A 17,097-nucleotide genomic window follows, 5' to 3' on the forward strand; every position below is an offset into this window, starting at 1 on the left:
AATGCATAAGCTTCAAACCCACAAAACCTGTTTGCCTCTGCTTCTAATACAGCTGTCCTCAAGGTAAGCCTTTTATATCTCATTCCAAATGCTCATGTCCCATGTCATTAATCTTACAATTTCCTGTTTGTTCTAATTACCTTTGTATAGGTTCTGTGGCACACCAAGTATATTCGGTGCACAGAAGTCTCAGGAACTAAAGAAAGTAAATAATAGCGTGTCCGGAATTGGTTCCTTCCAGTGGGTTCTTGGTCTTGCTGACTTCAAGAATGAAGTTGCAAACCCTCGCAGTGAATGTTACAGTTCTTAAAGATGGCGTGGCGTGTCCGGAGCTTGTTCCTTCCGATGTTCAGATGTGTCCCGAGTTTCTTCCTTCTAGTGGGTTTGTGATCTCGCTGACTTCAGGAATAAAGCCACAGGCCTTCACAGTTGAGTGTTAAGAGCTCATAAAGGCGGGGCACTCCAGAGTTGTTTGTTCCTCCCAGTGGGTTCGTAGTCTCACTGGCTTCAGGAATGAAGCTGCAGACCTTCGCGGTGTTACAGCTTTTAAACGCAGTACGAACCCAAGAGTGAGCAAGAGCAAGATTTACCACGTAAGAGCAAAAGGACCCCACAGCAAAGAAGAAAACCCACTCTGCTTGGCACTGCTAGCTGGGCAAACCAAGGGTGGTGACAGGGCAAGCTTTTATTCCCTTATTTGGCCCTGCCCACATCCTGCTGATTGGCCCGTTTTCCAGAGCGCTGACTGGTCCGTTTTACAGAGTTCTTATTGGTCCATTTTACAGAGTGCTGATTGGTCCGTTTTTTACCAAGTGCTGATTGGTGTGTTTACAAACCTTTAGCTAGAGACAGAGTGCTGATTGGTGCGTTTACAATCCTTTAGCTAGACAGAGACGTTCTCCAAGTCCTCCTAACCCAGAAGCCCACCTTCTTCACCTGTCAATAGTAACTGATTGTTAATACGTACAAGAACCCTATTAGTAAATTAAGGCCCAGATAATGTAACTAATTTTCTGAAGATAACACAGCTAGAAAGTGGAAATTGGCCGGCGCGGTGGCTCAAGCCTGTAATCCCAGCACTTTGGGAGGCCGAGACAGGCAGATCACGAGGTCAGGAGATCGAGACCATCCTGGCTAACACAGTGAAACCCCGTCTCTACTAAAACATACAAAAAACTAGCCAGGTGAGGTGGTGGGTGCCTGTAATCCCAGCTACTCGGGAGGCTGAGGCAGGAGAATGGCGTAAACCCGGGAGCGTTGCAGTGAGCTGAGATCTGGCCACTGCACTCCAGCCTGGGCGACAGAGCGAGACTCCGTCTCAAAAAAAAAAAAAAAAAGAAAGTGGAAATTGGGCAAGGTGGCTCCTGCCTGCAATTCCAGTTTACTTGGAGGCTGAGGTGGCAGGATTGCTTAAGGCCAGGAGTTTGAGACCAACCTGGACAACACAGCAAGACCCTGTCTCTAAAAAGTAAAAGGGGCCAGGCGGGGTGGCTCACGCCTGTAAACCCAGCACTTTGGGAGGCCGAGGCAGGCGGATCATGAGGTCAGGAGATCAACATCATTCTGGCTAACACGGTGAAACCCCATCTCTATTGAAAAAAAAGAAATACAAAAAATTAGCCGGGCGTGGTGGCAGGCACCTGTAGTCCCAGCTACTCGGGAGGGTGAGGCAGGAGAACGGCGTGAACCCAGGAGGCAGAGCTTGCAGTGAGCCAAGATCGCGCCAATGCACTCCAGCCTGGGCGACAGAGCGAGACTCCGTCTCAAAAAAAAAAAAAAGAAAGAAAGGATAAAGAAAAACGGAGAGGATTCATACCTTTGAAATCTGATTCTCAAGCCTGGACTCTGAACAGCTATGCTTTGACTGTCTCTCACAGAATGTTGAAGAAGATTTGGAAAAGAAACTCATATATTGGTGGATGTATAAACTGGTATCACCTTTTCATGGCAATCTATGCAAAAATATATAAAAGATCCATTCTCTCTGACTCACAGTTCCACGTCTAGGAATTTCTTTTAAGTAAAGCTTCATGAATTGTGTAAATATTTGGCTACAAGGATGCTTATCATATCATTTTAATAGAGAAAAATTAGAAACAAGTTAGCAATATGAATTTGGTTTAACCGGTTTAATTGTGATGTCATAAAGGAAAGCAGCGTAACCGTTTAAAGTTATATAGCAGAAGAATATATGATGAGCATTTTTCCATGAAACTGATGAAAAAAGGTTAGAGAACAGTATAAATATACTTTTTGCCAAGATATTAACATATTTTTAAAAAAGACTAGTCAAACACTACCCCAGTTGCTGGGTGCAGTGGTGCATGCCTGTAGTTCCAGCTATTCGGAGGGAGGCCTAGGCAGGAGATTGCTTGAGCCCAGGAGGAGCCCAATACCAGCTTGGGCAACAGAGCAATACCTCATCTCTTAAAAAAAAAAAACAAAAAAAACCACAAAAAACAGAATAGATGAGACATGAAAATCAAAGAACACACACATCTAACTACTTCAAACTGTTGTTTCTTGAGTTTTATGCATAGTATTTGTTTTATGCATAGTATTTGTTTGTTTGTTTGTTTAAGACGGGTGTCTCACTGTGTTATCCAGGCTGGAGTGCAGTGGTGCAATCATAGCTCACTACAGCCTCAACCTCCCAGGCTTAGGCAGTCCTCCCACCTCAGCCTCCCGAGTACCTGGGACCACAGGCATGCACCACCACACCTGGCTAATTTTTTAGACTGTTTGTACAGACGGGGTCTCCCTATGTTGCCTGGTCTCAAACTCCTGGCTTAAGCAATCCTCCCACCTTGGCCTCCCTGAGTATTGGGATTATAGGCGTGAGCCACCCCACACGCAGCCACCTTTCTTTTTTTAATTTTTTTTTTCTTCAAGACAGAGTCTTGCTCTGTCGCCCAGGCTGGAGTGCAGTGGTCTGATCTCAGCTCACTGCAACCTCTGGCTCCCGGGTTCCAGCTATTCTCCTGCCTCATCCTCTTGAGTAGCTGGGATTATAGTCACGCACCACCATGGCCAGTGATTTTTGTATTTTTAGTAGAGTCAGGGTTTCACCATGGCGGCGCATCACTTGAGGTTAGGAGTTCAAGAACCGCCTGGCCAAAGTGCTGAAACCCCGTCTCTACTAAAAGTACAAAAATTAGTGGGATGTGGTGGTGTGACCTGTAATGGGAGGCTGAGACAGGAGAATTGCTTGAACCCGGGAGGCAGAGGTTGCAGTGAGCCGAGATCACACCACTGCACTCCAGTCTGGGCGACAAAGTGAGACTCTGTCTCAAAAAAAAAAAAAAAAGACCAAAAAATCCATGAAACCACCATAAATAAGATGCAATTTCACAAAGCTCAGTTTACAAAGAAGGAAATTTAATAAATAGTTGAAGATACCCCTGACTGAACGCACAAGTTCTCTGAGTAGACTCATGGAATTCTAAAGAGTTGGTTGCTTGGAGACTGATAGAAACAGCTTTGGAACCTAAGAAACCAAGGAAGGCTTAAGATGCAGAACCTTGCTTCTGTCTGAGGACTGCCTTGTAGGAGGCCATTTGGAAAGTAATTTTGAAACACTGCTCCTTTGCCAGTGTCTGAAAGGTGCTGGATGGCGTCCGCTGGAAGATGAGAGGCAACCTGAGGTAGCTGAAAAACCTTTGGATTAGGTGTGAAAAGAGTCAGTATTACTTCAGATACTAACCAGTATGGTGATCTTAATTTTGTCTCTTCTCTCTGGGCCCCAGTTTTGGGATTTATAAAATCAGGACATTAGGCCTGGTGCAGTGGCTCATGCCTATATTCTCAGCATTTTGGGAGGCCAAGGTGGGAGGATCGTTTGAGTCCAGGAGTTCAAGACCAGCCTGAGCAACATAGTGAGACTCTATCTCTACAAAAAAAAAAAAAAAAATTTAACCGAGAGTGGTGCTGTGTCCCTATAATCCCAGCTATGTGGGAGGATCGCTTGATCCCAGGAGGTCAAGGCTGCAGTGAGCCCTGATTGTGCCACTGTACTCCAGGAGAGTGAGACCCTGTCTCAAAAAAAAAAAAAAAAATCAAGGCATTAGACCAAGTCATCTTTATAGCAGTTTCCAGAACAATCTCTAGACACAGCCGTATAGCTGTGTGAGTGCATGGTGAGGCATTAGAAAGTAGAGGGGGAAAATGAGGGGAACTTTTTGAGGGCAAAAAGGGATTAAGGGGGATTTGAAACAAGCCAGGTTAAGCAGCTGTTCCCTAATCCCACTCTCTCCACTAACCAGGCTTCCTTCATACACCCCACTGACACCCTTTGGGCTGTGCTTTCTTTAAATGTAATGTGTATTAAACCTGAGAGCTTGTGAAAATGCAGATTTCTAGGTCTCACTTGCAGCGTACTGAATCAACATTCTAGGAGCAGGACACAAACGTCTGATGCAAAAGGTTCTTTACCCATATCTATTCCAGGCGCAGTCCCAGCATTTCGGGAGGCCAAGGCAGGAAGATCGCTTGAGTCCAGGAGTTTGAAACCAGCCTGGACAACATAGTAAGATCCTGTCTCTACAAAAAAAAGTTTTAAAACATTAGCCAGGCACGGTGGTGGGCACCTGTTGTCCCAGCTACTGAGGACGCTGAGGCAGGAGGATTGCTTGACACTGGGAGGCAAGGCTACAGTGAACCATGATTGTGCCACTGCACTCCAGCTTGGGTGACAGAGTGAGGCCCTGTCTCAAAAATAAATAAATAAACAAAAAACTATATCTAACAAACACCACCCCAGAAGCTGACTGCACACTCTTGGACTCCACCTCAGAACTTCAGAATCAAAATCTGTTGGTAAAGATGAGAGTATTATTATTTATTATTGTTATTTTTTTTTTTTTTGAGACGGAGTCTTGCTCTGTCACCCAGGCTGGAGTGCAGTGGCCGGATCTTAGCTCACTGCAAGCTCCGCCTCCCGGGTTTATGCCATTCTCCTGCCTCAGCCTCCTGAGTAGCTGGGACTACAGGCGCCCGCCACCACGCCTGGCTAGTTTTTTGTATTTTTTAGTAGAGACGGGGTTTCACCGAGTTAGTCAGGATGGTCTCGATCTCCTGACCTTGTGATCTGCCCTTCTCGGCCTCCCAAAGTGCTGGGATTAGAGGCTACTCCATAGGCAGAGCAGCCTTTCTGCTTGATTTTTATGATTTCAATCTCTTTTTGAAATTGACAGAATTCTGAATTTCTTCTCTGTGTTATCTCAAAGTTTGAGCTTCTTCAAGACCACAATTTTGAATTCCCTGTCTGGAAAGCTCACATATCTCTGTCACTCCTGGATTATTTAGTCCATTGATGCTGTGGATGGTCATCAATGTCTGGACATTGAAGAGTTAGGTATTTATTCCAATCTTTACAGTCTGGACTTATTTGTACCCATCCTCCTTGAGAAGGCTTTCTATATATTCAAAGGGGATTAAGTGTTGTGACTTAAGCCTATGGTCTCTGTAGCTGATGTGTACCGGGGGTGCCCTAAGCCTATGACCCCTGCAACTGTTGCCAACTCCTAGATACTCCTGGATCCTTGGTGGCCTTGGGTAAGATAAGGGAGAATTCCCTGGTTACCCAGGCAACATCTCTCTCTTTCTTGTCTTTCCCCCAATCAGGAATCTCTCCCCTCACTGGGCTGCCTGGAGTTGGGGGAGGGGTGACATGAGCACTCCCGTGGCCACCACAGATGGTAGTGCACTGAGTCACACCTGAAGCTTTGCAGACCAGTACAGTATTGGATCCTGCCCAAGACCTGTGGCCAGAACTGCTTAGTTACCACTGATATTTACTCAAAGTCCAAGGGCACTTTAGTCAGCAAGCAGGTGGTGAATCCTGCTAGGATAAATCTGACCCATCAGAGCAGTGGATTCACTTCTGGCGCAGGGTAGGTCTGGAAACGTAGTGTAGGAGCAAAGGCCTGGAATCAGGAGCCTTAGGATTCTGCCTGGTGCTTTATTTTCCTGTGGTTGAGTTGCTACTCAGGCTGCAAGACAAAGTCTCCTGAGTTTGTACTCCTTGAGTACTCTTCCCTCTCCTTTCCCCAAGCGGAAGGACTCTCTCCCTGAGCTGCCCTGCCTGGAGTTGGGGGAGGAATGATGCAGGCACTCCCTTGGCCACCACAGCTGGTGTCACTTGGGGTCATACACACCCAAAGTCCCCTGCCTCCATGACCAGTGCAGCTCCAGGGTTTGCCTAAGGAATATAGTCCTTGTGACCTGACTGTCACTCGTGTATTCAGGGCCCCAGGCCACTTTGGTCAGCTGGTGGCAGAACCAGCTGAGGACTCAGGTCTGTCCCACTCTGGCTGAGGATTCTCCTCTGGCCCAGAGCTGATCTAAATGCGTCCTCTGTGGGAGCCAGCAGAATTCTATTCAGTGTAGTGCTGTGCTGTGACAGGGAAGCAGTGAGTTCCAATGCAAAATCCCACACTCCTCTCCCTCCCCCACATGCACAGATTCTCTCTCCAAGCTGTTGTGCCAGGGGTGAGGGAGGGGGGCATAGGCGATGCAGGACTGTCTTTCCCACCCTCTTCAGTGCCTGTTTTCTTGATACGATGTGAAAACCAGGTACTGTGATCACTCATTTTTTGTTTCTTATGAAGATGCTTTTTTTTTTTTTTTAAATAAGGAGTCTCACTGTTGCCCGGGCTGGAGCACAGTGGCACTATTTCATCTCATTGGAACCTCTGCTTCCCAGGTTCAAGTGATTCTCCTGCCTCAGCCTCCCAAGTAGCTGGGATTATAGGCCCCCACCACCACACCCAGCTAATTTTTGTATTTTTAGTAGAGATGGGGTTTCTCCATGTTGACCAGGCCAATCTTGAACTCTTGACTTCAAGTGATTCGCCTGCCTTAGCCTCCCAAAGTTCTGGGATTATAGGCGTGAGCCACAGCATCCAGCCTAAAGGTACTTTTCTTGCAGGGACAGTTGTTCAGTTTGGTGTTCCTGCATGGAGACAATCGCTGGAGGGGTCTGTTTGGCCATCTTGCTCCAGCCTTTCCATTTTTAGCCAGTGGGAGTAGCCACTGTTTCAGGAGAAAACATCATCTTGTGACCACCCTCTTTCTCTTAACTTGCCTTCATGAAGACATTGCCTTCATGGTTGTGAAGAGATGAAGCAATTACATTTAGCCTTATGTACAAAAAGTCCTGAAGTGATAGCATATTAATCATGTGTCACTTAATTTGAGGGAGGTTATCAATTCTGGCCTAATAGCATCTAGATGAAAGTTGAGCCTTCGCTGAGCACTGTAGCTCACACCTGTAATTGCAGCACTTTGAGAGGCCAAAGCAGGCAGATTGTTGACCCCAGAAGTTTGAGACCAGCTTGGGCAACATAGTGAGACCCCATCTCTATTAAAAATAAAAAACAGATAGCTGGGTGTGGTGGTGCATGCACCTGTAGTCCCAGCTACTTGGGAGGCTGAAGTAGGAGGATTACTTGAGCCCAGGACGTTGAGGCTGCAGTGAGCTATGATCATGCCAGTGCTGCACTCCAGCCTGAGTGACAGAACTACAGCCGGTCTCAAAAAAACAAAACAAAACAAAAACAAAAAAAAACCACACACACACAAAAAGAACTTGCCCTTAACAGAAAGAAATACAATATGGTCACTTTTACACATGGAAGACAATAAGAGAAATCATGCCCTAGGGAGAGAGGCTATGTGCTGGGTGTTAAGGAGGAAAGAGAAACAAGTCAGATCTGGTCTGTGTGGGCACCTTGGATGCAGGGCAGGAGTTGACACTAGCAGGATAAAAAGACGTGGAATAATGGTCTCTCCTTCATCCTTATACGTAAGGATGCCAACCTGCTCCTTGGAGAGGCAAGGCCAACAAAGTGAGTGGTAGGGAGTGGTGCTTGGGCCATGGCCAGTGTGGCATGGAGGTTAAGTGCTCCAGAGTTGTGATTTAGCAGGCTAGGTTTGAAACCTGACTCCTCTGCTTACGGGCTATGTGATCTGAAGCAATTTACCTACCTCTCTGAACCTCAGCTTCTTAAAATAGGAAATGAAGATCATAATATCTTCCCTACATAAAACCCTCAGCGAGGTATTCCAAAACTATCATTATTAGGCCAAGCGAATGCTTCAAAAGGAAAACAAAACTAAACTAAACTAACATTAAATCTAAGCATTTGTTATCTACAATGTTTGCCATGCTAGCTAAAATGTGGAAACAACCCATCCAATAATTCATGAAGAGTCAAAACCATTTACCTATTTGATAAAATACGTTACAGCTATTAAATATATATATACATACATACATATATATGTTATTTATTTATTTATTTATTTATTTATTTTGAGACGGAGTTTGGCTCTTATTGCCCAGGCTGGAGTGCAATGGCATGATCTTGGCTCACTGAATCTCCCCTGCCCTGGGTTCAAGCGATTGTCCTGCCTCAGTCTCCCAAGTAGCTGGGATTATAGGCACATGCCACCACGCCCGGCTAATTTTTTGTATTTTTAGTAGAGACGGGATTTCACCATGTTGGCCAGGCTGGTCTCAAACTCCAGACCTCAGGTGACCCACCCGCCTCGGCCTCCCAAAGTGTTGGGATTATAGGCGTGAGCCACTGTGCCCAGCCTACAGCTATTAAATATTTTAACAATAAAAACTATGTAGCAATAGGTGTGCTGGATGACTCTGAAAGACAGAAGACATGGGAGACATGGTCACTGGGCAATGGAGTTAGAGTCTCAAATATTTAACAATGCAAGGTGTCATAGGATTAACAGTTAAAGTAAGTGGTACAGAACAGGAGTAATTTATAAACTTGGGTATGACCTGGTGGCCTGGATAGGTCAAGAAAGAGTTATGGAGCAGGACAAATTGAGCTGGGCCTGGAAATTGGATAGAATTTGTGTCAAGTATGAAAGGCCATTTCATGTGGAGGACACAGAAGGAAGCTCCATTATGTGGAGAGAGGATACTCAGAGAACAGCCAGGAGACTGGACTGGCTCAAGCAGAGGTTATACGCCAGGACAAAGTCATAAACTGAGGCCAAAGTCATGGAGAACACTGAATGCCATGCTGAATAGTCTGAACTTTATGCTATAAGCCTTTTGAACGAAAGAAAGCAACATTTGAAGACAAACTGGAAGCATGGGACACTGCTGAAAAGCAGTCATCCCTCACACGGAGATGAGGGTCTGAGCTTTGGGAACAAGTGTAAGAACCAGAAACAAGGGTCTGATACATGAAATATTTAGGATGTTGTACCATTTTCTTCTTTTGTTCTTCTAACTCACATGGCTTTTCCTTACCCCCTTTCCATCTGTTTTTCAAGTTATTCTCTTTCTGAACTGCTATGGGCTACCAATTTCGGCTGCCCTAGAGCTCTCATCAGTTCCTCCCATTCCCTTAACAGGTGCCAGGTCTCATCTCCAGGCCTTGCCTCTAGGCCAGGCAGCGTGGAAGGAAGCATTTGCTGCAACGCAGTATGACCAGGACCCAGAAGGGAAAGATCTTTCTCCCCCATTGCTTCTATCAGTCACTGCCCCCACGGCTGGGATGGGGCATGATTTTAAACTACTCAAAACTGAAAGGCAAGGAGGAGTGTGCCTCTGTCTCCAATGTGCCTATGGTCTTCTCCAGCTCACAGTACTGTCTACACCGCAAGAGCCAATATTTGAAAATGGCTGCTGCAAACCTCAGCTTCTCTCAGGAGGTGGTGTGGCAGCGAGGACTGCCCAGCATTCCTTATAGCCAGTACAGCTTTGACCACCTCTACAACACCAATGACATCATCCATACTCCCCGGATCAGGAAGGCCCAGCCTCGGAAACCTGTTCGCCTCAAGTTCCTGAGTTCCTCAAGTCTCTTAACAGGAGACACCTCCCTGGCGGTGAAGACAGAAAGCTCTGCCAATCCTGAAAAGAAGCTGAAGAAATCAAAGCCAGCCAGCACCGTCCGGGAAGCACCCCGCCCTCTCATCCATCATCCCTGCATGCATCCAGATATGCTGGGTCGGCCACCTTCTCCAGATGTGAACCTGGAGGAAAGAGAAGCCTGGCTTCCGCCTCCTGAGAAGGAGGCCAGAGCGTGGGAGGCCACTGTGCTGGAAAAGCTGAACAAGCGCACAGCCCGATGGATTCAGAACAAGCGTCCTCAAAGGCCTGGGGCATCCCCCAACAAGTGGCAGAGCTTCCTGCGACAGCAGTACGACTGGAGTCACATCCGGGATGAACTTACCTCTGCCAGCGACCTGGAGCTCCTGAAACAGCTGGAGGCAGAAGAGGCAGCAGAGTTTGAGGATCAAAGTGTCATCCTGCCCCCACAGGAAAAGAAGAAACCAGAACTGCTGCTTCCTGTTTACTACAGGTATACTGGCCAGGGCCTCAAGTGCACCCTTGATAATCCCTGACTCCCCTTCAGGGACTCCCAGGGGGACTCACACTCCCGATTTTAGAATGCACTCTCCCATCAATTTCATGTTCTCCACCACCGGCCTGCTCTCTGAGAGCTCTGCAAAGTAAGGTTTCTCAATCTGCACTGCTGACATTCTGGGTTGGATAATTTTTGTTGTGGGAACCGCCCTGTTCATTATGGGATGCTAGCAGCATCCCTGGCTCATACCCACCAGAGCACGACCTCCTAGCTGTGACAACCAAAGATGTCTCAGACACTGCCAAATGTCTCCAAGAGGGACAAAGTCATTCCCAGCTGGGAACCACTGCTCTTAAAGGGATTGGTTCTCAACCTTCTCCAGCAGACTTTGCCATCAGACTGCTGGTGTAGTTACCAACCAAGTGCTCCCAGAAATGTATCCTTGGTGGATTGAGGAAGGCAGGAACCTCATAGCACTGAGGTTTGGTCCTGCCTCACTCTGAATAAGGAACCAGTGTGTCACTGACTCAAACACTGACTAGCTGCAGGACAGAGAACCAGACAACCTGAGAGAAGAAGATGACTACATGTTTCTTAGATTGCTTCCACCTCATTTATAGCTAGAGGAAACACCGGAGCTATTACACTATCCCTGATTTCCAAGAGTGAATGAAAAATCAGTGGAAATCCATTTATTTGTTCATTTATTGGACAAATATAAATTATGTTCTTGCTACTTTCCAGGTACTCTGCAAAGTGCTGGGAATACAATGTAAAAGCAATAGACACAGACATGTACCTTTAAGGAGCTTACAGCCTGTTCACCACCAGGTAGATGGACATTAAATAACCACACACAGAATAGACAAAGTGAGATGACGAAGGAGGTAGGATCCCTTCCCCAAGGCCATGCCGCCTCTAAGGGTATGAATGTTTAAAAAGGGTTATGCTGGAGCACAGCCACTCTGCCATGCTGCTTGGTGGATGCAGAAGGTGTGGATCCTTCAGGAGCCAGGCAGGGCGGCTGTAGACAAGCCCTTCTGACAGCTCCACATTCAACTGGCACCATGGCGACAAGGCTAAAAGTTAAACATTGGTGTTCTGCGATGCTCACGTGTATAAGAGCAGAGCTTAAAGAGGAAAGGGAACAAAGGAGGAAAGGCCCTCCTCGGCCTCCCAAAGTGCTGGGATTACAGGAGTGAGCCACCGCACCTGGCCGGTTCTTTTCTTATTTTTGAAATGGTTTCACTCCCATTGCCTAGGCTGGAGTGCAGTGGTGCTATCTCCACTGCAACCTCTACCTCTGTGGATTTAATGGAAAGGGGGATCCACCTCCTACTCTTTCCCCCTTTTCCCTCCTTTCTCACCCCTGCCAAGATTGCCCAGTTACTTCCAACAAGCAGAGACAGTTGAAATCATGCCTGACAACAAGACCACGGAGGATATCCATGAAAAGAGGAGCCTCTCCCAGCCCCAAACCCAGAGCCACTTTCGCCAGGTGACTCCCCGAGCTGGAAAGTTTGCCTACTGCACAGATAACACCTTTGAACAGGAGATTTACTTTGGTAATAGAGCTGGGGCCCTGCGGTAGGGGCACAGGGGGACATGGGCCAGGGAGGTGGAAGATCGCTGGGGGTTGGAAACAGTTGTGGGTATGGAGAGGCCCTGGGTGACCCAGGTTTCCATGTTATGACCCACACCCACACCAGCACAGGAGTCGGGTCGGGGAGTGATCGCTAATAGGGAGGGCACTGCTCTCTCTCCCTGCTTTTTCTATCCCTCCATCTTACTGAAGAGGCAACGAAGGGTGGAACTGTAAAGTAGGCAAGACTTTGGGAACAATCCATCTCTTCTCTGTCCACCCTTCTCCCTTCTCTCACTTCGAGGTATGATCCCACCAAGGTGCGATGTTGGGAAAAAATCAGGGCTTTGGAGTCAGGCACATTTGAGTTTAAATCCTGGCTCAGTATTTTTTTAGTAAACTTCAGTAAATTACATAATTCCTCTCAGCCACAAGTACCTTATTTGTGAAGTGATGTTAAGGAAAATGCACTTTGAGTAGAGTAGATGAGAAAGCATCTGTAATGTTTCTTGCCCAGTGTCTGTTTAAGGTGTTCAGTAAATGTTCGCCACCTTCTCCTTCGCTACTGCTGTCCCTTAGATGCCTGGGCTTCCGGGATACCCAATCTAGGTCTTTGTGTTCCTAGCTGTTTCTTCTTCCCAAGCCCCATCTTGTTCCTAAACTGCTGCAGCTGAAAGTCTTCTCAAAGTGTTTAACAAAATTACTCTAAGGTATTCATCACTGATGGGATTAATTAGGTGCCTCTTTTTTAGTATCTAGCTTTTCATAAGGGATAAGGCCTCTAAGTGGTTACATAGGTTCTTCTCTTTTCTTTTTCTTTCTTTATTTTTTGAGACAGAGTCTTGCTCTGTCGCCAGGCCAGAGTGCAGTGACACAATCTTGGCTCCCTGCAACCTCTGCCTCCACCTCCCAAGTAGCTGGGATTATAAGTGCGCGTCACCACGCCCAGCTAATTTTTGTATTTTTAGTAGAGACGGGTTTCACCATGTTGGCCAGAATGGTCGCAATCTCTTGACCTTGTGATCTGCCCTCCTCGGCCTCCCAAAGTGCTGGGATTACAGGCGTGAGCCACCGCTCCTGGCCGGTTCTTTTCTTATTTTTGAAATGGTTTCACTCCATTGCCTAGGCTGGAGTGCAGTGGTGCTATCTCCACTGCAACCTCTACCTCTCAGGCTCAAGTGATTCTCCTGCCTCAGCCTCCCGAGTAGCTGTACCCAGCTAATTTTTGTATTTTTATAGAGATGGAGTCTTACAATGTTGCCTAGGCTGGTCTTGAACTCCTGACCATGTGATCCACCCACCTCGGCCTCCCAAAGTGCTGAGATTACAGGTGTGAGCCACCGCACCCAGCCATAGGTTCTGCCTTAGGAAGGAAAGCACCATCCTTGGCTCCTAGGCCTCTAATGAGGTGACTAGCTATGACATTTCTTTCTTTTTTTTTTCCCCACTGACACTACGGTGACTTATCACTGTGATATTTCCAAGCAATGGTCACCTTCAAGGGATGCCCCAGAGTATGGCAGTCATGGATCCCAGGGGCTTAGATTAGTGCAAATGGAAGTTGGGTCTGATCCTGGTGATTGGGAACCCGGGGAGAAAGGAAAGAGGGAGGTCACAGGAGACTCATTGTTTCTTTGTCTGTTCACAGATGAAGTCCAGATCATCCACCAGATTGGTGCAAAGAGAGACCAGATTGTCCTGGAAAACCTAAATCGGTACAATAAGCAGCTATCTAAGGTCTTCCCTGAAACTCCAGAAAAGTGGAGTGCCCAGGCAATTCCTGAAGCACGTAAGCAGGAAGCTAACAGGGAAGGCAGGGGTTAATAATGGGAATGGGGCTGCTTCCCATCATTACCCACTATTCATGTGCTAGAGTTCCCAGTTCATGGGCTGAAGCACCATTAGCATCTAGGCAATCCCCTTTCTACGTACTAAAAATAATCTCACGAAATTATAAAATACTAACTATAACTAGGAAGAGCCTCACAGGAACATACAATCATTTGAGATCTGATATAACTTAGGTATAACCAAGTGGTTTAGGGCCAATAGTTACCAATAAGGCAGCTCCTATCTCAATGCTAACAGGGAAAGTGCAGCTAACGGGGAAAGTGCATCAAACTCCTGAGCCAGCATTCTGCCCTTTTCCCTGGGGCTGGCTTTACCCTCCCACTCCACACTCAGCCCACCCATACCTGAACTTTCACAAGTTCATCATTCTTCACTCTGTAAGACAAAGAGGGAAAGAAGGTGGCCAAGAAATTAGCTTATGAAACAAAATGTGCACATCCTCCACAAGACTCCATTTCCCATAACTCTTTGCAGGATTACTGTTCAGATGGGCCCAGTGGTGTGCAGAAACTAACAGCAGTTGTCACCCATTCTTTTTTTTTTTTTTTTTTCTTTTTTTGGAGACAGAGTCTTGCTCTGTCGCCCAGGCTGGAGTGCAGTGGCATGATCTCGGCTCACTGCAACCTCCATCTTCCTGGTTCAAGCAATTCCCCTGCCTCAGCCTCCAGAGTAGCTGGAATTACAGGTGCATGCCACCACGCCTGGCTGACAGGGTTGCCTGGCCTCCTAGCTGTGCCTTTGCACCCACTTGGCAAGAAGTCCTTCCCTGGGCCCAGTCTACCCTTGGAGGCACAGGCACATTCTGCCCCGCCAGACAGCTGTGGATAGCCACAGGATTTCCACACAAGCTGGCTTTTTTTGTTTGTTTGTTTTTGAGACAAAGTCTCACTCTGTTGCCCAGGCTGGAGTGCAGTGGCGTGATCTTGGCTCACTGCAACCTCCATCTTCCTGGTTCAAGCAATTCCCCTGGCTCAGCCTCCAGAGTAGCTGAGACTATAGGCACGTGCCACCATGCCCAGCTAATTTTTGTATTTTTAGTAGAGATGGGGTTCACCATGTTGGTCAGGATGGTCTCGGTCTCTTGACCTCGTGATCTGTCCACCTCGGCTTCCAAAGTGCTAGGATTACAGGCCTGAGCCACTGTGCCCAGCCTCTTTTTCTTTCCTCCTTCCTTCCTTCCTTCCTTCCTTCCTTCCTTCCTTCCTTCCTTCCTTCCTTCCTTCCTTCCTTCCTTCCTTTCCTTCTCCCTTTCCTTCCTTTCTCTCTGTCTCCCTCTCCTCTCCTGTCCTCTCCTCTCTCCCCCTCTCCCTCTCCCTCCCCTTACCTCTCCCTCTTCTCTTCTTTTCTTGACAGGCTGAGCGCAGTGGTACAATCATGGCTCACTGCAGCCTTTACCTGCCTGAGTTCAAGCGATCCTTCCACCTCACTCTCCTGAGTAGCTGGAACTACAGGTGCACACCACTATACCCAGCAAATTTTTGTAGAGACAAGGTCTTACTGTGTTGCCCAGGCTGGTCTCAAACTTCTGGGCTCAAGTGATGCACCCTGTTCAGACTCCCAAAGTGTTGCAACTACAGGCATGAGCCACTCTCCCAGCCAGGGGATTCCTTTTCAATAACAGCTTTATTGGGCTTGAATTTACATACTATAAAATTAATCCTGTCAAACCATACAATTTGATGAGGCAGGCAGATCACTTGAGCCTAGCAGTTTAAGACTAGCCTAGGCAACAAGGTGAGACCCCGTCTCTACGAAAAAATACAAAAATTAGTGGGTTGGCCGGGCGCGGTGGCTCAAGCCTGTAATCCCAGCACTTTGGGAGGCCGAGGCGGGTGGATCACGAGGTCAGGAGATCGAGACTATCCTGGCTAACATGGTGAAACCCCGTCTCTACTAAAAATACAAAAAAAACTAGCCGGGCGTGGTGGCGGGCGCCTGTAGTCTCAGCTACTTGGGAGGCTGAGGCGGGAGAATGGCGTGAACCCGGGAGGCGGAGCTTGCAGTGAGCCGAGATCACGCCACTGCACTCCAGCCTGGGAGACACAGCGAGACTCCGTCTCAAAAAAAAAAAAAAAAAAAATTAGTGGGGCGTGGTGGCACACACCTGGAGTCCCAGTCACTCGCGAGGCTGATGCAGGAGGATCAGGGCATAGGGTCTCACTATGTTGCCCAGGCTGGTCTCAAACTCCTGGCCACAAGGGATCCTCCCACCTCAGCCTCCCAAATAAAGATCTGGGATTATAGGCACAAGCCACTGTGCCCTGCCAAGAGTCATTACTTTGTGTGCTCCCTTTAGATCAGCAGTCCTCAACCTTTTTGGCACTAGGGACTGGTTTCGGGGAAGACAATTTCTCCACAGACCAGCGGGGTGGGGATGGTTTCAAGATGAAACGGTTCCACCTCAGATCATCAGGCATTAGATTATCATAAAGGATGCACAACCTAGATCCCTCACATGTGCAGTTCACAATAAGGTTCATGCTCCTATGTGACTCTAAGGCCACTGCTGATCTGACAGGAGGCAGAGCTCAGCGGTAATGCTTGCCTGCCCACCGCTCACCTCCTGTTGTGGTGGCCCGGTTCCTTACAGGCCATGAACTGGTATAGGCCCATGGCCTGGGAGTTAGGGACCCCGGCTTTAGATGACTGTTGATGTGGAAGGTGGCTAGTGGATGTGTTTCTATCCATCTATAACCCAAAGGACTGGAACTAAAGTAAATGTTGGCAGTTGTATTTTTTATTCTCATGGGGTTAAATATCAGAGATCTAAGACTTGCTCACCACAAATCCATTTTAACTCCTTGAGCAGAGGGATATAGGAGAAATGGGATTAATTCAGCTATTTCTCACCTCTTCAGGAGGGATTTCAAGTCAGCTGAGAGAAGTCGGGGAGGGTCACATGGCAAAGTGTGAGCTGGCCTGTCAGAGGTGGTTCCACAGCTCCTAGTTGTACATACCCTACCTCACAAAGGAGGGAGGCCTCAGTAGAGTGGCTGAGTCCCCCAGCATGTCCCAAGCTGGTGGGGACCATGTGGAGGAGATGCACTATATGGGCATCTTTGCTAAACTGCCCTGGAGTCTCACAGAAATCTTTTTTCTTTTTTCTTTTCTTTTTTTTTTGAGATGGAGTCTCTCTTTGTCACCCAGGTTGGAGCACAATCTCAGCTCACTGCAACCTCTGCCTTCCCAGTTCGAGTGATTCTTCTGCTTCAGCCTCCAAGTAGCTGGGATTACAGGTGCCCGCCACCACGCCTGGCAAGTTTTTGTATTTTTAGTAGAGATGGGGTTTCACCATGTTGGTCAGGCTGGTCTCTAACTCCT

At 47.5% G+C, this 17,097-nt stretch overlaps 1 protein-coding gene across 4 annotated transcripts in view; it reads left to right on the plus strand.

Moving 5' to 3' along the window:
- Positions 1 to 3,081: 3,081 nt before the first annotated feature.
- The window catches only part of HEATR4 (HEAT repeat containing 4), a 50,551-nt gene continuing 36,535 nt past the window's right edge, over positions 3,082 to 17,097 (plus strand). For 2 of the 4 annotated variants that reach the window (XM_031668002.1, XM_031668003.1), the window contains exons 1-4: positions 3,082 to 3,644; positions 9,385 to 10,337; positions 11,721 to 11,908; positions 13,574 to 13,714. In XM_031668002.1, coding sequence (XP_031523862.1) covers positions 9,457 to 10,337; positions 11,721 to 11,908; positions 13,574 to 13,714 — 1,210 coding nt within the window. In that variant the 5' untranslated portion in view covers positions 3,082 to 3,644; positions 9,385 to 9,456. Of the gene's footprint in view, positions 3,680 to 9,384; positions 10,338 to 11,720; positions 11,909 to 13,573; positions 13,715 to 17,097 lie in introns of all 4 variants that reach the window. The other 2 variants (XM_017961352.3, XM_009211923.4) reach the window with 2 other exon arrangements.

This window comes from Papio anubis, chromosome 7 (genome assembly GCF_008728515.1).
Source record: "Papio anubis isolate 15944 chromosome 7, Panubis1.0, whole genome shotgun sequence".
NCBI lineage: Eukaryota > Metazoa > Chordata > Mammalia > Primates > Cercopithecidae > Papio > Papio anubis.